Consider the following 23,780-nt stretch of genomic DNA (forward strand, 5'->3'; position numbering starts at 1 on the left):
CCCCCCCCCCCCAGCTGTCAGTTTTTACTGACCTTGTGATTTAAATCTTGAGTAACCTGAGAATCATCCCTGTTCCTGCTTCAAAACCTCATTGGACTTGCATTTTTGTTTTATTAGAGCAATCACCACACGTAACTAGTAGGCCAATATTTGTTTCAGATTCAAGCATTTGTGTGTCTGATGGGGTTATTTTCTCAGAAATATTTTTAATTACAGTAAAACCTCAATATAATGCCCCTTGTTTCATTTTGTTTACTGTCAACATAAACATCGCCAAACCCCTCTATAACGCCAACATTTCCTTGGACAAACAGTTGTATAATTATGAGGTTTTACTGTATTTACAAGTATAGGCGGGGAAAAAAAACTATGAACTCACGATCACCTCATCTCTCATTTCCTAAAGAGATTGGCAGCTTATTAAATATGAATATTTGAAATTTGACGAAATACAAATTTTTTGGCTTAACCTTTATACAATACAGAACAAATGCATTTGTACCCGTACCCACAGAAAATACATTTCTGTTTCATCCCTGTAATGCAGTTTCATATTTTCACAGATATTCTGATAGAATTTGCAGACAGTTCCAATGATAGTTGACTTAGGGCTTCAACACAAGGGGATCAGCATATTAATTACTTCTTGCCTGCAAAATAAAGTAACATTATATAGATTACGAACAGTGAGAAGACAATTCAAGGATATTCATATTCCTTACATCAGGTACTGTAAAAGTACTTATATTAGGGTGCTCAAATTTTAGCGGAACAAATGAGGTAGGAATAATTAGCACTCTCTTAAATTAGCAGAATCGCAGTACCTCAATTCATTAATTAGTGCAAATGTTGTTTTCTGAACTAGACTCTAACATTTAAATACTGGATGTATAGCAGGAACATAGGAACAAGGGCTTTAGTTCAAAGGTAAATTGGGTGACTACCTTATAATGAAATAAACGTATGTATTGAGTTGTTGTCATTTTCTGTCTTGTGAAACTTGCATTTTATGGAATGGCTAGTGGGTGCTTTTTGGACATGAATTTGTGGACGGGACATAGCGCGAAAGCCGCTAAAATCAGAATACAGCTATATTTAATATGGTTGCGCGTGCTCCAGCATAAATAAGATATTTTTCAAATATTTGTATCATCACTGACAAATCGCCTTTGGCCTCCCATACTGTGCATGCATGATTTCAATGACATTCATAAAGTTTATCTAGAATGAAATTCATAGTCAATAATGAAGAAAGATATGGTGGAAACAAGTTAATACACTAAGTTTGGGGGGGAAATACTGGCTATCAAAAATGAGAAAAACGCTCAAACTTGCTGGGAAAGTGAATTTCTAGGGAAAATGCATCAACGAAAATGATTTAATTTTTCTGTATGTCCCTACCTGTTTTGAACCATTTGGGAACGCCTGGCTCTTTACCGGTGGATGACTGTGTGTTCTGTTTTGGACGTGGCCTATCCCGAGGTGCACCCCCTGAGGCCCCACCAGATGTCCCCGCTGAGGCCCCGCTGGGACCACTGACTGGCTCGGATCCCTGTGGCTCTGTACTGTTGGGTAGGCTATAACACAAAGGCACTAGATGTAATATTCCACATGTACACTTATATATATCTAATTAGAAACTTTCACTGTGTCAAGTTTTCGCTCAAAGCCATTGAAATCCTTATTTGCCCTTCACAATTAATTTCTTTTATATAAACACAATACATCTCCAGCACACACACATGCATACACACATAGGGAGATATTAGCGAGGTGGCATAGGACTAGTAGTTAGCACCTGATATGGCAGCCCCTGCGAATTCTTCAAAATGGTATTGATTAATGTATATGCTAATTGTATCGATTGTATAAATTGTATATCTATGTACTATAAGGCACTTAAGAGTGGCTTATTCTAGCTAGATAGGGTGCTATATCAAGTGTTGTATATGATTATATAATATTGTTTACTATTATTTGCTGTAAAGATAACTTTGCACTTAAAATGTGAAAGTTAACCTGAAGCGAAAATTTCCTGGTACATTTATAAGTATACATTTACATTCTGTATGCTTAGACCCATTGACAAAAATTACATTCATAAATGCATAACACAGGTGTTCATAGAATCTCAGCACGTGGGAACTGATAGTAACATGATCACACTGCGTAGTAATACACTACAAAAACTACAGGAACGACCGACCTAGATGCTTAATTCTTACATCTTAAAATACTATTGAACTGTGCTTTGTGAAATATCCACGTATTCACGTGTCCTGTGCTACAAATAAACATTGAATATGGAACTACATTTTGTTGTGTTATTGTTGTTGACGGTTGCTAAGATCTCTCACGATAGTGTCACATTTCCCCGCGAAAAAACACTGTTCTCGCCACTGCGTTGCACCCGTGTATAAGCAGGAACAAACCCTGTTTATTTGTTTTATTCGTTGTTATATCGATCCACTGAAAGGATTCGTCAATGTAAATATAAGGAATGATATTTATTTTTTCAACATTTATGAGGTCATAACAACAATGGGTTTTTGGACATATTTTACATGAATCGCTAACGCGATTCATTCAATATGTCCAAAAACCCATTGTTGTTATGACCTCATAAATGTTGAAAAAATAAATTGATTGACAGCAAAATATGACTATACACCATGTCATATTCACCACAGTTTAACTTAAATCCTTTTTGCTCTCTGTAATATGGCCGATATCATAATGACATTGAATATAGTTTACTATATACCCGGTACAGCATCGTACCAAAAGTACTTATGATTTGCATCTCTATCTTTTTTCATTGAATTTTCTTCGAGCTAACATTGTGAGATGAAAGTGAAATTGGACACCCTAAAAGAGATTTAAATGAGGTTTAATCAGACAACATTTTTGTATTTATCTATGGAATGATTTATAGATTATGGTGATCTATCTTCGGGAATAAATTATGTTGCCATTATTTTGAAAGACAAAGAACAAAATCAATTTCATCTGAATAACTTGTCATGCCTTGAAATCGAGTTAACACAAATGAATGAAAATATCTCTCAGTATGTGATATGATGTTTCAATAGTGGTATACTTAACCCCAGAACATTCCAATGTAAAAAGGTAACAAGAGGCCTAATGGGCCTGAATCGCTCACCTGGTATTAATCTCACATTTGTAATCTTAAAAGTGGACTAATATACAGCTACAGGCAAAATATCTGTGTTCGATTCATAAGAACCTATTAAATGATTTAAACATATGAAGCCTGTGACCTTGAAAGTCGAACAAGGACATTAAGTTGAACAGAGTTTATAGCCTTCTGTCCCAGCATGCTTCTGGCCAAATATCATTACCCTGGACCTTTTAAATATTCAGAACAAGTCATTTAAAGATTTAAACATATTTGATCCCTGTGACCTCGAATATGAGCAAAGGTCATTCATTTGAATTGGTAATTCAGAAGAAGTCATTTAAAGGTTTTAAACATATTTGACCTGTGCAACTATGAATATATGTCAAGGTCATTGATTAGAACAAACTTGGTAGCCCTTCATCCCATCATTTTACAGGCCAGATATCATTATCCTGCAAATTTTGGTTATACAGAAGAAGTTGTTAAAAGGTTTTAAACATATTTGACCCCTGTGGGTGAAGGTCATTTGTTTGGACAAAATTGGTAGCGCTTCATCCAAGCATGATACTGGCCAAATATCATCATCTTAGGCCTTTTGGTTATTAAGAAGAAGTCGTTTAAAGATTCTGAACATATTTTATCCCTGTGACCTTGAATAAATGTCAAGGTCATTCATTTGAACAAACTTGGTAGCCCTTCATCCCATCATGTTACAGGCCAGATATCATTATCCTGCAAATTTTGGTTATACAGAAGTTGTTTAAATAATTTAAATAATTTAAACATATTTGATACTTTTGACCTTGAAAATAAGTCAAGGTCATTCATTTGAACAAACTTTGTAGCCCTTCATCCCAGCATGCTACTGGCCAAATACCATCATCCTAGGCCTTTTGGTTATTGAGAAGAAGTTGTTAAAAGGTTTTAAACATATTTGACCCATGTGACCTTGAATACGGGTGAAGGTCATTCATTTGAACAAACTTAGTAGCCCTTCATCCAAGAATGATACTGGCCAAATATCATCATCATAGGCCTTTTGGTTATGGAGTAGAAGTCGTTAGATTTTGAACATATTTGATCCCTGTGACCTTAAACATTGGTGAAGGTCATTTATTTGAACAAACTTGGTAGCCCTTTATCCCAGTTTGCTTCTGGCCAAATATCATCACCCTGGGCCTTTTGGTTATTAAGAAAAAGGAGTTTAAAGTAAAATATTGACACCGGACGACGGAAGGACGACGAACGCCGCACCATGGCATACGCTCACTTGGCCCTTCGGGCCAGGTGAGCTAAAATGCATAAAATTATGAACAAATTTGGGCAAATTGTGAATTCTTTTGGTACAATGCTGTATAGTATATGTGTTTTGACTAAGAAGTGCCAAACTGGCATTGGGAAGCTCAATTTTTTTTTTGAAAAACAATTATTTTTCCGATCCAAATAAAGAAGAATATTTTGCTGATAATTACCATGTGTTTAATTTGTCATCGGCAGCTTTTCTTGATTCCATTCCTTCCATCACCTTGGCTGATAGATAGTGTTCTATAAACAAAACAACATTGAATTCTGTTAATCACAAATTAATTTAATAGCAAACCTTATCTTTGTTGACCAGAGTCATATGGTGTAAATGAAACTTTTTTTTTTATCATCATTCTTGGGTTTCACTCTAAAAACAAAATCAGTTACCGATATTTACATACCTTTTGAGACTTCAGATCCAAAATATATTAATGTGGCCGGCACCAGGTTTGCCTGAAATATTAATTGGCAGAGTCTATTGTAGTACTTTAACAATAGTTCAATTATGTGACAAGTTGAAAGTTCATTGGTGAAAGAAGGACTTATGGTTTGGAAGAAGACATCATTTAAAGCTTATTAGCCAATTAGACCCCTTGTATCTCACCCCTCAGACCCTTTATAGGTACAAATTTTGATAACCATTGGCTAAGCATGCTACCACTATAATTCAGTTGAAATCTGTCCAGTACTTTGGAAGAAAATGTTGTTTAAAGCAAAACAGTCTATTTGACCATGTTAACCCAGCCCTTCAGATTGTGACACTTTTAATACGTACATTGTTTGTGCATAAAGTAAAACTTTTTGATAATTCATAATTCCAAACTGATGAATCTTACTGAAGACCCTAAGCCCTCAATTAAAATATCAGCTCCTTAAGTTTTCTGACTTTTGATCCTGTATAGCTTAAGCATGCAAGTACCAAAATTTGGTTGAATTCTGATGAGTACTTGGTATATTGTTTAAGCAAAGGCTGATTGGCAACAGACGACAGAAAACAAGCAGACAACAGCACGGACAAAGCACCACCCACATAGGCTCACCCTGGTACTTCGTACCAGATAAGCATACAAGAGATCCCAGAGGGATCTTGGCGCCCAACTTTGTACCATCTTCATTAGTTCTTTGTCAGTTTGATCTTTTCTCTTCTTTCCTCTTATCTGTTTGATCCAGTAATGCTAACAGTAAATGCACCTTGAGGTAACTTTTGATCTAAACTTAATACTGATGTGTACGAAAGCCAACCTTCAAAGTAAGTTTGACATTTCACATATTTACTAGTACAGTACTTAATGTGAAAGAAATAGAATCGATCATTGCAATATGAGAAAGATCTGTTTAGTTCTTCTTTTAATCCATTTTGTTTTTATGATCAGTCTCAAAATATAACACGCACAACGAGAGATCAAAGGGAACCTACATATAAAATTTGAGAAAGATCCCTCTGGTACTTCTTGAGAAATAGCGATAACAAACTTTCACTATCAAAATCCAAGATGGTTGCCTGTCGGCCATGTTGTTTATCCCATCAGTCTCAAAAGTTGCCCTGCACAGCTAAGGACCAAGGGTAACCTACATATAAAATTTGAGAAAGATCCCTTTGGTACTTCTTGAGAAATACAGATAACAAGAATTGTTTAAGGACGGACGGCGGACGACGGAAAGACGACAGACGATGGACCACGGACGCAGGGTGATTTGAATAGCCCAACATCAGATGATGGTGGGCTAAAAATCAAGTCTAGAATTAAGAAAGTCTGGTAATGACCACTGAATTTGCCCCTGATGGAGGCATTGGATGAGGGATGGAGGGGAGAAAATTGGCAGGCAATGCCCATCCCCCACAACTTTTCATCAGTGGGGGTTGGGGGGTGGGAAGGGGCGTTGGTAGTAGTGTTTGATTGCTGTCCTTAGAACATTTCTATAAAATGTTGCTTCTACAGTTCATTTAAATTCCAGCCAGTTGTTAAATCTATCACTCACCATTATAAGGGTCTTGGTCTGATCTTTTAGTACACACTTTGGTGGCGATGTATCTGTAACAAAAGATGTAAAAAAACCTGTTAAACACTATGTTGATTTCTCATAACAACGATCTTTTTATTTTGATTCAGTTTTTGTCCTTTAAACAAGCTGTTGATTTAATTTTGATATGATTTTTGTTGTTTATACATACATGAAAAGATTTGGAGTAGTTTTATTTCCACTAACAGTAGTCGTTTTGATAGATGCCATGTTGTATAGATTTTTACAGCAATAAAGTTCTGAATTTGTTTTAGTAAAAAGATCATTTTCTTGCACATTTACAGTATATATACCAAATACAGAGAGACAGCTTAGGCAGTAAAGTAGCAATGCAAATCTACTTCTTTATGAACAGAAAGACTCCAAATTAGAATTTTTTAACAATTTCTTAAGGAAAAAATAAAAAATTGCAGTAAAAATCTAAGGAAAATGCTGAAATTAGTGAAAAAAATGATTTTTTCATGACTGTGATTAAGACATTTCATTGGTATGTACATGGATCAGTCTTTACCCCAATTTCACAATGTTCGAAAATAAAAACACTTACACAGATAAAACGGTGTCTTCGGGTCTTCAAGCAGGCTTTTGATAAACTTGTACATTTGAAACACTGAAACATCATAAGTAGATATCTCAAGTTTCCTGAATGACATAATAAGGTCTTTGACGTATCAATATTAGTAACATCAAAAAATATTAGAAAATAATGCAGACTGCTTTATTATAAAACAATACAGTTCTCAAGAAAGATTATACAATTATACGAATACAAACTACTTAACGTTTATACTAAGAATCAAGCACTGGGCAATTTAACCATTCACTTTATGTCTTAACCTATTATGGCTGATGAATAGTCCCTGAAAGACTGGGTAGTTTTTCTCCCTATTGGATAGAGATATCCACAATTTTTCTCATAAAATCATTTTTCTGTCTTACCCCAGGTAAATAATCAGAGCGAAACATTAGTGTAGCACCCTGTTAGATTTGACAATTTATTTTAATTCTTCATATTTCTAAGATTCAGTTAAAATATATATTGAGTCTAATTAGTATTACTTTGTATAATGCTGTGTCGTTGATTTTAATCCGTAATTCGCTCTACCCATCCGCAATCTCTGTCGCCTAGTCTCGTGCCTAAACGGAAAGCCTTGGGCCAAACATTTCAGAATGATACCCCAGGGGTGGAGATTTTTTATATCTTAGTTACTCCCCAAAGTGGGGAATGATTATTTTTCTCCCACCACAAATACAAGAGTGGTTGACTGAAACACAAGCATTGATTGCATGGTTTTCAAGCAAAACCAACAAATGATCTGCTATTGCTGACATCATATACATTTGTAATTGTTATGACAGGGGAATACCCCCCTCTTTACCCTAGGGTGGGACAGAAATGTCTTCCCCAACTTGAAGTATGGATATCTCTGTAAAATGAGGAAAAGCCTCTGGTCTCATGAGCAATATTTTTATTCCTTGAGTTTGAATGACCTTATCCATAACTCACATCAGGGATGGATTCTATTTCTTGCTTATTACCTAAAACCCATAAAAACAGCTGCTCTTCTAGTAAAGTTTTAAATTGTCTGCACATTCCTTATTTGCATACGAAGCCTGGATGGCGATTGTTAATGACGTCAATGACCCTGACTGACCCCAAAACGTCATAAAAGGACCCCACGAACAATGGCATGACCCCAAAAGGTCACTATAACTCCCCCGCCTGCCTGCTAGCGATCCAGACCTGTAGGTTGGATAGAATTATCCAGCACCAACGGAAATGCGGATATCTCGGTCTGGTATGCAAGAAAGAGAAATCTCCCCTAGAGGAGATTAAGATTCTTAAATGTCTAACCCTCATATGAATCAGCCTAGGGTTAGATAGTCAACAATCTTCTACTTGGGGCAGATTTCTTTGTCCAAACTGCAGGCATATCTGTCAACACTCCCTCACTTTGACCAAAATTTACCAGTCTCCCCCTAATTCAAGTCAAAACTCACACAAACTCAAAATCTACAGCCTGTGGTCAAATGATCTCCTAGTTACTGCAGGGTGTGTGTAATGCTCAAAACAGACGTGTCTGAATCAAATGAATGATTTTTGAAGTTATTTTGATACATAAAAAGGGAAAGATAAATTGAGCAAAGCAGTTTTAGTCACATTTCATGCACTTTCTCTCTCATTTGAAATGAGGGATGAGGGAGATCTCCATCATTGGAGGTTTCAGAGGTTGACACCTATGTCATACATGCCATAACTTTCCGGTGCAAAATAGTGAGATCATGTCAACTGTTTTAGTGAGATTTGGTCAAAAATAGTGAGATCATGTAAACTGTTTTAGTGAGATTTGGTCAAAAATAGTGAGTTTTTCTCTGAATTTGTAAGAAATTTGTAAGACATTTAAAACAGAAATAATACAGCATTACATAGTTTTATATCTTTTGTGTTGTTCTGAAGATTCTAATTAATTTGTTGGAACCAAAATTGGAGATTTATTTATATTTTAAAGAATTTCAGTGAGGTTTACATGTGACATACGGTCCTGATAAAAAAAAAAAAAAAAGAAGTAAAGATTTAAGTGGGATTTCGATGTTAACCTAGGTTAGAAAAAAATATACGATTATTTTTATATAGGTAACTGTGAATAAGTTTGCTTTCTTGATGACCTATGTGCAGGTAAAGAAGGTATCCTATTGGTCTGGACTTCTCACCTGTCTCCTTAGGCCTGAACAATCCCTGTACGACGAGCTTGTCTGGAAACTGGACTCTGATAACCCCTCGCTGGTATTTACTGCACTTTTCTTCCTGTTTAAGCTCACGCATTGATTGTGTCATCAGCATCTGCTCATTCTCACTGCCAAAATATAAGGAGCCTTTACGTAATAGCTTAAAAATATGAGGGGAAAATACTGCCTTACTGGCAAGTTAGCTTTCCCCCCAGTGATGCGGTATAACCCGGGGACACGCTCACTAGTGGCGACATGCGGGGGATGGCAGTACCTAGTATTAACGGGGTTTTATATAGTGAGGAAAAATGTTTCTTAACATCATGGCAGTATGTGGGGTTGGCAATAGAACCGGGGGGGATGACTGCACATGATAATAATTAAGTAAAATCATTTGCAAACAAATTCCTCAGGAATACGATGGACTGCCAAAATTGAAATTTTAAATATCACTTTTAACCTCAAGTTTGGAATAAAATTGCAAAAAAATAATTTTAAACATCAGAAGGTTTTTTTCTGCTTTAAATCCCCGCGATATGGTAGTTGGTACCCTAGGTTTGTACCTTAGGGTTTGTACCTTAGGTTTGTACCTTTACCAGTGTTTTACAACTCACGTTTCTTTTTGCCGGTCAATCATTAATTTCCTCAAATCTTTTTCTGTGACTTCAAAGAATTCATCAGATATTTCTACAAAGAAACACAACAGATACGTCTCATGTGTATGGAATTAATTAAACACCACTGCTTTGCTAATATCAAGAATGAATAAAGATATTTGAAATACTTAACATTTAACGTTATTTAATGATATGTTTCTGGTACAGGTTTAAGTATCTTCAACACCATGATCAAAACATAATACATTTTTGTTGTAATTGTTATAAATAAAAAAGTTTTATAAAGGCAGAGAAATAGTAAGATATTTATTGTTAAAAAATAACCCCAACATTTAGTGATGTGATTCAAAGTATAGTTAATCTTCTATAACATAAACTCAAATTTAACATCCCACATAACAAAATATATGTCACAGTAATTCCTAGTCTTAATTTTCATCTTGGAGACGGACAAATTATTTTTGAAAAGAAAACCATACCTTGCGGTAGTTTCATGAGAAATTATAAAGATGAAATAAGCAAAATATTATTAACCATTGTGTTCTGGGTGTAAAAGAAATCAGTGGGGCTAGACCAGGATTCAAACCCTGAACTTCTGATTGTTATTCTATCCCTCTAACTATCTTTATCGCACCTCGGAAAGAATTGTCGCATCTGATTGGTTAAAATCGGGTCACATGGTGACCCCCTATGAGACTATAAGGGGTCAGTAAAAAAAATTTGGGGGCAATATGGTGGCCCTTGTCTGTCGCTTCGAAATTAAAACAAATCAGGTCTAAAAAACACCTTCCCGAATATCTCCCAACGAATACCTTCCTTTGTATTTTTTCGTACAGAAACGCCCAGAAAAGGTTAAAACCGTTTAAAAACATTTATAAGAGTTGCCTCCCCTACGCCAGTCAAAAATAGTTGACCTCCCGCTTGACATGACATCAGGTACTATTTGAAAGCGTCTTGGCGACTCAGCTTGTTGACAAATATGGTACGATTTGGGCAGACGACCCGAGTAGAAAAAAGGAAGAAGATTCACATAGAGAAGACGTTGAAATGCAACAAGGTCACAATCATGAACTTTGGGGTTATGTCGAAGGACTTTACTGGTTGAGCATGCATACCAAATATGAAGCCTTTATCTTTAACAGTTCAAAAGTTATAGACAGTTTTAAGATCAATTGCAGACACTTGAGCAGGACAAAATATGTCCCAGGTGTATCAAAAGGGGGTATAAAAAGGCCCTCGGTGCGATCAATTTGTTATATGGTTTGTTACTGACCTACTAAGGAACCCCAGAGGGTCAGTAGAATTCATATGGGGTGAGGCCGTATGAATTTTACTGACCCTCTATGGTTCCATAGTAGGTCAGTAACAAACCATATGACGAATAATGCTACCTGGTCAGCAGAGGTGTCTTGAACACGACTGTGCTACAGTTAAATCTAAACAGTTAAAGAGAGTTTACGGCATATAGGGAAAACCAGAATGCAAGTAGGACAGGAATCCTTTCAAATTTCAATTCAACTCAAAGTAAAGTTGAGTCCTGACACTGTTAATTTGACATTCGCTGGTGGAGATACCAACACTGTCCCCAGATATTACTGTTGTGAACCAGTATCTTGAGAGGAACTTCCTACTAGGGACCTGTTGCCATAGTCTGTCCATTTACCAAGATATTACTGCTATGTTAGAACCAGTACCTTGAGAGGAACTCCTGACTGAGGAACAGACAGATTCCTAGACACTAAACAGCACAGTTTCTCTGTCCCCAGACATTACTGCTATGTTAGAAGCAGTATCTTGAGAGGAACTCCCGACTGAGGAACAGACAGATTCCTCGACACTAAACAGCACAGTTTCTCTGTACCCAGACATTACTGCTATGTTAGAAGCAGTACCTTGAGAGGAACTCCCGAGTGAGGAATAGACAGGTTCCTCGGCATTAAACAGCACAGTTTCCCTGTCACACGGCTGGAAATAGATGTATACACTTTCAATATTGAAATCCCAGAAAAGAAGACATCATATATTTCATAAGGCACAAATTTAAATAATCGAATAATTTCAATGTATATGATGTATTAGACTTGATGTACTTTTCATTGGATACTTTTCAGGTGAAAATAAGCCTGAATGACTCTTTTTTGATTTTTATCTATGATTGTATAATATATCATGCAATAAGCCCAGGGGCAGACACAAAAATTCTGACTCAAGGTATTGGGATGGGCTTATTACAGCACAATGAAAGAGCACTTGTTGACATTTCTACTGAACTGCAGTATATATTGGTGGGTGCATTATCAGGCATGGGCTTATTGCTGGATAAATACGGTGATAAGAGATTTGTGTTCTCAGTATTTACTAGTATATGTTATCATTTTGTACAAAATATAGTAACTATTGAAAAGGAACCAACCTGGTAATCTTCCTTGGTAACGGAACTGCAAACAACAAAATTAATCAGATAAATTACTAAATTATTTATATCTAATGATCACGATCATCAATTTCTAAGGCGAAAAATGAAAAACATTTTTTAAGTTCATCAATCTACCAAATGTGAAAATCATGTGGATGCATTAATTAATCAATCTAGGAAAGCTTGAAAACATAAAACCTAGCTAATGATTTAATTGAATATCAATATTACAACAGATTCAAACTTTCACAAAAATTCAGTTGTAAGATCCATAAAGAAGAAAATATATGTATACATAGGCATATACCCGGGCCCGTATTCATGAAACCGTTCTCATGCTCAAGCATGGGTTTTGTGCTCAAACCAACTTTCTTGCAACTCACTTAAATCATGTAAAACAATCAAAACGTCAAATGTAAACATTGAAAACAGTATTCTGCCTTAAGTCTCTTTAATTTGTTTCCATATTATTGACAAAATAAGATTTTTTTATTAATTTATAGCCGGAACAAGAAATTAGGCACAAAATCCATGCTTAAGCATGAGAACGGTTTAATGAACACATGCTCTGCTCTTCATCCATACTGTCCCTCAGGCTGAACTGTAAAAAAATACCTCAGTGAAATAGACCATTATGTCCAGGTTTGGAGAAATTAGTATTTTTCTGAACTGTTCTGCATGAAATATTATATATGTTGTGCAGCTGAAATGCAGTGCATGTAAAACTACTTACCTCAGCTCATTGTGATATAAATCCTTTCCTTTTGTTTCTTCAGGAAACTGAAACGAGGTATAACATCTTATATTGATAAAAAGGCAAGGGGAATTCTGTTAGGCAATACAGTACTGCAAATGGTTGACATGAAAATAACTTAAATTTTTCAAATATTTTCCATTTCAGAAGTAGAACATGAAACTATGTGTGTATCAATTATGTATAACATTCATGCTTTTTGGGAATACATGAACCTATATAGGAAACTTAAATGAATTATTAGTACAACAAAGTTTGGCGCTTCTTTCTAATGACATAATGTAAAACCAGAGGTTAAAAATGTTAGACTATGCATGAAATGAAAAATTTGATGTTATATAATTTTGTCAACCTTCTAATTTTTAACACTCATTCTGATTGGATATCTTGCCGGGGTCTATATTTCTATAGACCCCGCTCTGCCGGGGTCTATAAAAGCATGTGCGAGGGGATCCCGGAGATAACAACAAAGATGGCGTCCGATACACACAAGCATTCGAGGTGTGCCAATCATACACAGGATGAAATAGCCTACTTAATTGACAGCAAATTCAACGAAACAGGCAATGAAGGGGCCGCTAGGGTGCTTATTAAAAAGATGGTTGTGTATTGTCCGAAATATAGTTGAAAAGGTGTCCGGTAAGGGCTATTTTGGTAGCAGTCGAGTACAACTCAAACTCACAAAGTGACTTATAACTTTGCAGAAAAAAAAGATTGTCAGAGTGACAAAATCATTATCTCTGGGTTAGGAGGGTTCTACTGGCTCATAGACCCNCCACGGCATAAGCTCACTTAGCACTTCGTGCCAGGTGAGCTAAAAACAGGTGGGGTCTATGAGCCTGTAGACCCCTCCTAAACCAGAGATAACTAATAATATGGTGCTGATTTTTGAGTTAAATTCAAGTGATTGCTTGACCTTCTTCCTTGACATTTACATTCCAGAATGACACTTCTGAGCTACAGAATAATACTTTTACCATATTCATAAGGCCTACATACAAATTTTCAATACAATATTCTTTAAAGTTCCAGCAGAAAAAAGAAAGATAGTATAGCTTACGCATAAAAAACTTATTTTATAGAAATCTCCAAAACATTATGTGCAAAAACATACTGATGTACGTTTTGTTGTTGGGCATTTCACTTCTAGAGCTTACTTTAAAATTTGCAAATGGAGCTGATGTGACTTGTTGAGAGTTCTGCTTGGCATAGGCAGCTGCAAGTTTCTTGGCTACCTAGAGAAATGACAATACAAAACAAGACATATGTGGTAATTTTGTGTTGTATAATATTATTTAAATGTTGATAAACACGATAAATTTATTAAGTAGATGCTTTTAACATCCAATTGATGACTACAAATATGTAAAATTTCCGTAATTCATGAAAATTTGTTATTCTGTAATTGTTGAGAATAGGGCTGTTAAGGGGTATTTTAAAGATTTATTTTTAACAGTGGTATTTTAAAGATTTTTTTAACTGTCCAAACTATAATAATTAAGAGTATGGAAACCACAAAAAATGTTCAGTATCTTTACTTTGCTGTGACTTTTAAAAACATTGCATACACATCATCTAAGCATAGTTATATTTTACACTATTTTCAATAAAATTAATGTTTTGTACATTTCCAAATGTAAATATGTATTACACAATCCAATTTAATTAAGACTTGGCCATGACTCACCCTCTGCTCCTCTGGGGATAACTCCAGGAAATCTTGGGGGGTGAATACCTCCACCCCAGGGATATTCATCCCTCGAAGTGAGTCAACAGCACTCTGTGATCCTGATGCACCTTGACCCCTGGATGACCCAGATGAACTCTGAACTCCACTCATTACCTTATGAACCCCACCTGATGAACTTTGACCTGTCCTTGCTTCCTGCTGCCTATTGTTTTCTGTTTTATTTCTTGCCCCAGAGAGTGTATCCGGTACCCCTCCTGTGGCCCCCAACTCTACCTCCATTGCTGATGTTTCCATGGAAACAGACGACTTGGAAGATTTCTGGTCTATCTCCATGGGTTCCGGTGATTCCTTTGTCACACCAAAACTAGAGTCTGTTTTGGGCTTGTTTAACTCCGGATCACGTTTATTTGTCGTGGTGTTGATATTGTCTTTATTTATGTTTTGTACAGCAGGCTGTGGTGCACGTTCGCTTTGTTCGGACATCTTGGCTGGCTGTTTGTCTGGTACAGATGTTTGTCTGCTGGTCGACTGGTCAAGTTTGGCTTTCTTTGATTTTTCCTTCTCTAAATGATCAGCAATTTCTGTCAGTGTGCTGTCATCAACAGCTCTGTGTATGAACCTTCAAAACATTATGACAGTAATAAGTTGATTAGTCAAACACAAAATCACTTAAGAAAACATCTTTCTTCAATTTAGAACCTTACATGCTCTGATTTTTAATAGTATACATTGTATTACCATTTGAAGAAAAATAATGCTAAAATGTTGCATTTTTCAAAGAAACTACAATATAATTGGTTATTTATGCAGGCTTAAAATCATAATTTTGTGATCTAGACTTGTGAAAGGAAAGAAAGTTCTGCAGTGTCTTAGCACAGAGACGAGACACTGGGTATATAAGATGTCAAATAGTCAAATGATATTACAGAACATTGAGCAATAACAAGTAAGTGTATTTTGTGAGTTCATCAATAAAACTGTTAGATGAGTTCATCAATAAAACTGTTAGATGAGTTCATCAATAAAACTGTTAGATGAGTTCATCAATAAAACTGTTAGATGAGTTCATCAATAAAACTGTTAGATGAGTTCATCAATAAAACTGTTAGATGAGTTCATCAATAAAACTGTTAGATGAGTTCATCAATAAAACTGTTAGATGAGTTCATCAATAAAACTGTTAGATGAGTTCATCAATAAAACTGTTAGATGAGTTCATCAATAAAACTGTTAGATGAGTTCATCAATAAAACTGTTAGATGAGTTCATCAATAAAACTGTTAGATGAGTTCATCAATAAAACTGTTAGATGAGTTCATCAATAAAACTGTTAGATGAGTTCATCAATAAAACTGTTAGATGAGTTCATCAATAAAACTATTAGATGAGTTCATCAATAAAACTATTAGATGTGTGATATAACCTATGTCCAAATATCATTACTCTTTATATATATTAATTGTCACAAAAACATGCACACTTTTCCATGATGACATTACAGTTATGAGGTTTATTATCGCCGACTTATTTTTACGCATGTCATATCATTCTGCGGATGACATTTTCGTGATCACATAATTGACCCGCAAACTCCTGAAAATATCATCCTCGTGGAAATATCCTGCTATATGATATATCACTGTTTAGTATTTCTAATTACCTTATCACAGCGTTCCCACTCGTTAAACCAAGCTTCCGTAAAGAGGTTGCATTCAAAGCCATTTCTCCAATCACCTGTAGAGAACAAATTGAAACCAGTGACTACCTTCCACAGCGTAGCTGAATCAACATTGATCTGGGGATAACTCGTACACATTGTACACCTTTGTGTGCATACGCTTAACTGATCCTTTGTCTGATGATGGTGACAGAGTACATACCCTACTAGTCATTGAAACGTCACATAGAAGCACTTATTGGTCGTGTAACAAGAAACTTTTCATAATGACTTCCTTCTGAATTTTAAACATGCAATTTTTTCAATTTGAGAAAATTTACGTTAATAAAAAAATGTTCAGCTGAGTTGTTTTGTAAAGTCAATTTGCATAGAGTTAGTGCTTACCTCCTCCCTCATGTAAATACAGACAGGCTGGAGAGGCGGGTTATGTGTGGCATCAACCTTGGTCAGCTCACCTTTACAGGTACTGTGAAAAAATGATGTCAAAACGAAATGATATGGATAAAATAAAACAATTACCCAATCAGTAATTTAATGAAAGTTCACACACTAAGATACTTCACTGCATAAAATAATGCACATGTATCTGTGGCCTCACCAGACTGTTTTAACAGCATGGAAACATAGCATCATCAACCATTATCTATAGAGACATCACGGACCAAGTCCTTATTTTCTTACCATGCTGTCATCTTAAAATCTTTTTCTTATCCAGTATTCTTTATAAAATCAAACTGCCTGTATGTAACAGGCCTATCGCTCCAATCATCAAACTGCCTGTATGTAACAGGCCTATCGCTCCAATCTTATCTTATATGAAAATTTGATGCAATCAATTTCGAAACTGTCTTCTGTTAACACTGTATATTTTGCAAAGTTAAGTTACATAACACATTTTATCACATAATATTCTGTGTTATCTAGTAAATATACCTATGTCATATTTTTTTGGGTATTAACCCATGTGATATGACCTATCAGCCCTGTGATTGGTTGTAAGTTTTAATTGTTTCAATTGTGATGTCACGCCTAGGAAAAGTACATGACGTCACAGACTTATGCACAGGAGTCAAAATGGTGGCTTTTTACATTTCAAGGTTGCATGAAAATTGTTGTTTTACACGAATAAATGCTACAAATCTTGATTATGTGATAAAAAGGATCTTACACTCATTTCCATTTCATATGAAATTTATAAAACTCGTCACAAATTTTTCATATTAGTTCCCCAGTGGCTTGCTAAATTGAAAATTTCTTAGACTCGTTTCATGAATCTCATATATATGAAATGGAAACTCATGTAAGATGCTATATATATTACAGATTTTCAAAATAATTTATTTCCCACTTTAAAAACAGTTTAATTTTGAATTGAACACTCTGTTTAAAGTTTGCAGGTGGATATTAAATGACCAAACCTACCTGTCTGGCTTTTCCTCCCAGTGTATAAGTATGTCCCAGAGTGAGGTCTGAGGGGGGAACTTTTCCTGCAGCCGTGTCCCATTCTCCAGCTGTAAGGCGATGGTGACGTCCTGAACAGCGCGACTAGTCTGCGACTTGACCAGTTCCAGTTTGGCATTATTGGCCAAGTTGGCGTAGCGCATTGACAGACTTAAGTCAAGCTCCTTCTTACTGTTACCATGTCTGGATATAAATCAAATGAAACAATAATTATACTTGTACATGTACTTGCAGGGATTTTCAAGGACCAATTTTTGGACTGAAATTTGACCTCAGTTCCAATGGAAGTGGTGCAATTTTTTCCCCCAAAATCCCTTCAGAATTTCTGTAAATTTTCAGATCAAATCAAATGAATTGCAACATACAATATCCTGAATAAAACATTCTTTCATAGGTACTTTGTACAAAAAAGAAGAAGAAGAACAATACAAATTCTAAAGCTGCTTCATATACTCAAAATAGCAGAAGTAATCCTGACATGTATTTCTCATTTTCTTTTTTTTATATTTGAAACATCTTAATTTTTCCAAGTGTAGCTGTCATTTTTGTGTACATTAGACTGCAAAAAGTTGTGAAATTAACAATTTAACACACCAGTTTTTTTGTTGTTTTTTTTACATCTGTAACATATTTATCTTCATATTTAATTTCTATCCAAACTTTGAAAATTGCACTTCAACTAAAAACAAAAGCAAAAATTTAAGAAGTATGAAAGATTTTCAACCATCTTGTGGAGGCAATGAAACAGAAAATATATTCATATGTTAGGTTCGGAAAAACAGCCTTCATTCTCTTACATAAATCCATAATCATCTGGGGGCATGAATCCTTGCTTTTGGCAGACATCTTCCAAAACCTGTGTGAAAGGAAAGATGTTGACATGTTACACACCACCATTAACAAATCTACACCTTCAGTACTGATATAAGACATGTCCATGTAGAAATAAAAGAATATAACTACATGTAGTCAAATGAATGCTAGACGCCTCGGCATTTGGTTTCCTCGGCACTTATATTTTCGGCACTTGGTTACCTCGGCACTTTGTGAAGACAAGTCGGTACTTATTTTTTCTAGTTTGATGTTTAAGTTGCAATTTAATCTGAAATCCGTTAATCTTTTGTTGGTATTTTGTGTCGTCGTATCCACAACTTGTGGTGATATGTATTCAAAATAAGTATAAAGGGGAATAACTCGTTGAAAGTGGTATGTCTTCTATGGAATCCATCCACCATCATATTTCTCAAGTGGAAAAATGTTTTTAATGAGTTAATTCTAATTGTCCAGACAATCAACTGTCGAATAGTTTAAGAGTCTATATCATTTTATCTTTAATTTAATTAATTTAATTCTGTAATTATTCTAATTTGTTGTAATTTATGCAAATTCTTAAAAAATATATAACGTGATACCCCAACTGAAACGGTTTTTTGAAATGTTCAATTTTGGGTGGCATCACGTTATGATGCATGAAAAGTCATTAGTTGACGTTTGTTCACAGCAATAATAACGCCACACTAAGAACTCGATTAAAACACTACATTTTAATTTATTAGTCATAAATCGAAAACAATAATACTGAGAAATAATGAGAAAATTTACTTTGTTGGACAATTTATTATGATCAAATATAATGAATATTAAATTATCTAATTTAAGTCAATGAAATGTTCTATATAGATGTGTTTTGTAAATGAACACATGTATTAGGTAACGGAACACTATAGGAGGAAAAAGCACTCTCGCAGAAGCCTGCTGGTTGACATCTCCTGCCTCCTGTACGCTCTTCAAAGTCGGAACAACTTCCCCTGAACCTCTGTTGTGCGTTTCCGTTGCAAGCGTCGCAGCTTTCCCTCTGATATCATTCTGATCTGCAGGGGGATCGCGGTGGCCTCCTTGAACAGTTCCTGTATCAGAAGGTAGAAAGGCACTGGACCACGGGTGCTGCACCGGGAGTTGAGACGGTTGTGCCATCCCTCTACATCGTTGTTGGTCCGGATGGACTCGCCGTACACGCTCCATTCATGGATTTTGAAGACTCTAAATAGAAACAATAATTGTTATATATCAAATGTATACTGCGGGTTATTTATTCTTCTTCTTGGAGACATGGAAGCATATAACTTCTAAGCTTGTAACAATAACCTAGACATTATGGAATATGTTATTTATCTCATCAAATCATATTATGTTTTACTCGTTTATTTATTGTCGTTTATGAGTTGTATCTGTATTTTCTTATTTTGTTTTCCGTACAATAGTTTATTGATGGGTCTATAAATCGCCTACGTCATCGTAATATTATATTTACCTGCTTCTGTACACATAGTCCATAAAGTCACGGGTCTGAGGGGAATTGGCCTGGTTGTCCAACTTATCAAACGCTGATCTGATGTGTTGAAGGGGCAGAAAGTTGAGCGCCATCACCTGTCTCAAGAATGTATAAACATCGTTCTTCTCGTTGTAGGCTTTCTAAAATTGCAAAGAAATGTTATCTTTATAATTCTAATTCAATTTTGGTAGTTGAGCTGAATGAACTTTCATGACATCACTATTATCTATGCAATTTGAATTGAAAAACAAACAGAGCCTATGAAAGCCACTTTAAAATATTGATATTACTTTTGGTTAACTTGTAATATTATTCAGTTATAATTATTACCTGCATCCCTAGTTCCTGCACCTTCCTGCAGAGGGCCTGGGCCAGTGGAATGCACATCCCTGTATTTTAGAATCTTCGCCAAATCGCTCTCTGATGGCCTGACAGTTATCTAAGTATATCGGGACGTATATATAAAATGAACATTAAATACAGTTATCTAAGTATATCGGGACGAATACATATGAACATTAAATAGGTTACTAAGTATATCGTGACGTATATAATATGAACATTAAATACAGTTTTCTAAGTATATCAACCCGGCACGTGGGCATTTCATACAACTAACTATTAACAGCACGTGGTCATTACCAATTCCCCCTACATCTATCTATCACAGACACGTGGTCATTACCAATTCCCCCTACAACTATCTATCACAGACACGTGATCATTACCAATTCCCCCTACAACTATCTGTCACAGGCACGTGGTCATTACCAATTCCCCCTACATCTATCTATCACAGACACGTGCTCATTACCAATTCCCCCTACAACTATCTATCACAGGCACGTGGTCATTCCCAATTCCCCCTACAACTATCTATCACAGACCCGTGGTCATTACCAATTCCCCCTACAACTAGCTATCACAGACACGTGGTCATTCCCAATTCCCCCTACAACTATCTATCACAGGCACGTGGTCATTCCCAATTCCCCCTACAACTATCTGTCACAGACACGTGGTCATTACCAATTCCCCCTATAACTATCTATCACAGACACGTGGTCATTTCCAATTCCCCCTACATCTATCTATCACAGACACGTGCTCATTACCAATTCCCCCTACAACTATCAATCACAGACACGGGGTCATTACCAATTCCCCCTACAACTATCTAACACAGACACGTGGTCATTACCAATTCCCCCTATAACTATCTATCACAGACACGTGGTCATTCCCAATTCCCCCTACAACTATCTATCACAGGCACGTGGTCATTACCAATTCCCCCTACAACTATCTATCACAGACCCGTGGTCATTACCAATTCCCCCTACAACTAGCTATCACAGACACGTGGTCATTCCCAATTCCCCCTACAACTATCTATCACAGACACGTGATCATTACCAATTCCCCCTACAACTATCTCTCACCGACACGTGGTCATTACCAATTCCCCCTACAACTATCAATCACAGACACGGGGTCATTACCAATTCCCCCTACATCTATCTACCACAGACACGTGGTCATTACCAATTCCCCCTACATCTATCTATCACAGACACGTGCTCATTACCAATTCCCCCTACAACTATCTATCACAGGCACATGGTCATTACCAATTCCCCCTACAACTGTCTATCACAGACACGTGGTCATTACCAATTGCCCTTCAACAATCTATCACAGACACGTGGTCATTACCAATTGCCCTTCAACTATCTATCACAGACACGTGGTCATTATATTACCTATATTAACTATTTAGTTATCCTCCTTAATCATCTGACAGTATTTCTACAGCTAGTGCTAATAATATACTGATTTTCAACTTTTCAAAAAGCTGGCAAAAATATTAAAAACAAATACATGTATGTAAACTTTCTTTAAATGACATCATATTGAATAGTTTGATAATGGAGCATGTACTGAAAGATAATTGCAGTTATACTTTTTAACCCAATCACAATTTTACAATTTTTAGAATAACGAAAGTTTTAAATTGGTATACATAACCATTTACAAAGAATACGATAAGACGAATACAGATAACACTACTGCAATATATCTTTCCAGTACACGTTCCATATAATTCGACTTAATTAATTCAGGTACTTACCAGACTTGCCTATTCGGTGCTGCCAACGCGAGCAACTGTCGCACTGCAATGCCTCCTGACGCGGTCTTTCAACACGAGTGCACGAAACACAAGTTGCCGGTGGATCAGACATGACTCGATTAAGTGTAATACTTCAGTTTACAGGCACCTAATTTATATCCTGCGATATTCTTTCATTTTTCAATTTCATCATTGATTGGTTAAATTGATTCTTTTTGAATCAACACCTACTGATGTAATAGAAACATTGATTTGCGGCGTGTGTTTTTGAAGTTAATACATTGCGTCAAAATGATTTCGAACTTCAAAGAAAATACGTTTCTGAAATTTACGCTTTAGCTACAACTTGTATGATCATGGCTTCGTTGTTTTCTTAATGATCACAACCACCTGTGCATGATGACAAGATACATGAATGTGAAAACAAACACTTACAGTCATTAACGCTCTACATACACTTTGTTGCAACTAAACTTGCGTGTTTTATTTTTTTAACAACAACTAAACCGTGCATTAAAATAAACAAGAATGACAATAGAAGTCCATTCTTTACACGTACATGTTTTGAACATGTAAACACAACATAATGAAAACAATAACACATTAATTGTGTAATTAAAATAGAAGACCATGTACAGGAAAAAAAATCAATTGTTGTTTTATAAAGTACCAAAATATTTGTTGTTTTATAAAGTACCAAAATAAAAATAAACAAGTGCCGAGGTGTCCCATTGAAAATGCCGACGTGACTCGAAACGTAAGTGCCGAACTCTCCAAGTGCCGAGATGACCGAGATACACAAGCAGCCGACCAGTGTTCAAAAATACAAAATTAATTATTAAGTAATTAGGTACTTCAAAAGCCCATTATTACATACATATTAAATGAGAAACACTTTACACAAACAAAGTAGATAAATACAGGGATATAAAATTCACAGTGACTCGAATGTCATAAGAACATTTAGCATGACTTGCTCTTTCTAGTTTCACTTTCAGGAAATCGATAATGGCGATGAAAGGATAAAACAAATCAAGATTAATATTCTCCGACGACTAAAAAAGAGTGTTTTACAATGTCTTTCCACTGTATACCTGTAAAAGCTTCGTATTCGGCGTAGTTTTCACATTTTGACGTCGTCCGTTTGGACACAAAACTTGAACGGTCGCCATGCTTGTTTACAACGGAAGTGTGTCCCTTAAGAATACAAGTCGTTCCGGCCCCCGAGTTGTTCCGTCCCTAGTCGTTCTGACCTTAGTAGTTCCGGCCCCTTCCCGGTCCGGCCCCGTATACTTAGTCGTTCCGGCCTCATATATTGTATATTATTATGTTTATTTGGAATTCAATTTTAGGTTAAATTTATTTATATAATGAATAATTCATGTTAGTTTTTTTTAAATAAATAAAACTATTTTTTCACATTTGTTGTCTTTTCATTTTACATGTTGTCTAAAACAAAATACACCTGTGAAAACATACGGAGTAAGATTGCTATTTAAGACACA

The 23,780-nt window shown here is 35.8% G+C and overlaps 2 protein-coding genes across 2 annotated transcripts; both read right to left on the bottom strand.

Moving 5' to 3' along the window:
* LOC110446727 (tether containing UBX domain for GLUT4-like) lies at positions 1-23,476 on the bottom strand. Its single transcript, XM_021492012.1, has 18 exons — positions 23,370-23,476; positions 18,610-18,668; positions 17,774-17,995; positions 16,736-16,817; positions 16,334-16,407; positions 14,671-15,292; positions 14,141-14,218; positions 12,963-13,009; positions 12,227-12,251; positions 11,706-11,778; positions 9,811-9,883; positions 9,182-9,324; positions 7,017-7,079; positions 6,428-6,480; positions 4,849-4,900; positions 4,615-4,687; positions 1,402-1,577; positions 1-650 (listed from the first exon to the last, which is right to left on the bottom strand). The coding sequence occupies exons 1-18, from the start codon at positions 23,445-23,447 to the stop codon at positions 640-642; spliced, it is 2,004 nt and encodes a 667-aa protein (XP_021347687.1). The 5' UTR covers positions 23,448-23,476; the 3' UTR covers positions 1-639.
* On the bottom strand, positions 19,408-22,529 carry LOC110446735. The gene is made up of 4 exons (XM_021492023.1): positions 22,276-22,529; positions 20,475-20,583; positions 20,124-20,284; positions 19,408-19,852 (listed from the first exon to the last, which is right to left on the bottom strand). Exons 2-4 carry the CDS (start codon positions 20,529-20,531, stop codon positions 19,600-19,602), a joined length of 471 nt encoding a protein of 156 aa, XP_021347698.1. The 5' UTR covers positions 20,532-20,583; positions 22,276-22,529; the 3' UTR covers positions 19,408-19,599.
* Positions 23,477-23,780: the final 304 nt, after the last annotated feature.

The sequence above is a fragment of the Mizuhopecten yessoensis genome, unplaced genomic scaffold (assembly GCF_002113885.1).
Source record: "Mizuhopecten yessoensis strain PY_sf001 unplaced genomic scaffold, ASM211388v2 scaffold357, whole genome shotgun sequence".
NCBI lineage: Eukaryota > Metazoa > Mollusca > Bivalvia > Pectinida > Pectinidae > Mizuhopecten > Mizuhopecten yessoensis.

Bases quoted from the DNA above. Each gene is read 5' to 3' on its own strand.
- LOC110446735 (XM_021492023.1), bottom strand. From the start codon at position 20,531: ATGTGCATTCCACTGGCCCAGGCCCTCTGCAGGAAGGTGCAGGAACTA. The intron at 20,285-20,474 runs GTAATAATTATA...TTGCAATTTTAG, and splicing joins TGCAGGAACTAGGGATGCAG to AAAGCCTACAACGAGAAGAA. The intron at 19,853-20,123 runs GTAAATATAATA...GTTTCTATTTAG, and splicing joins GACTATGTGTACAGAAGCAG to AGTCTTCAAAATCCATGAAT.
- LOC110446727 (XM_021492012.1), bottom strand. From the start codon at position 23,447: ATGGCGACCGTTCAAGTTTTGTGTCCAAACGGACGACGTCAAAATGTG. The intron at 15,293-16,333 runs GTAATTAGAAAT...AATGTTTTGAAG, and splicing joins AGTGGGAACGCTGTGATAAG to GTTCATACACAGAGCTGTTG. The intron at 4,688-4,848 runs GTATGTAAATAT...TTTTGTTTATAG, and splicing joins TGGATCTGAAGTCTCAAAAG to AACACTATCTATCAGCCAAG.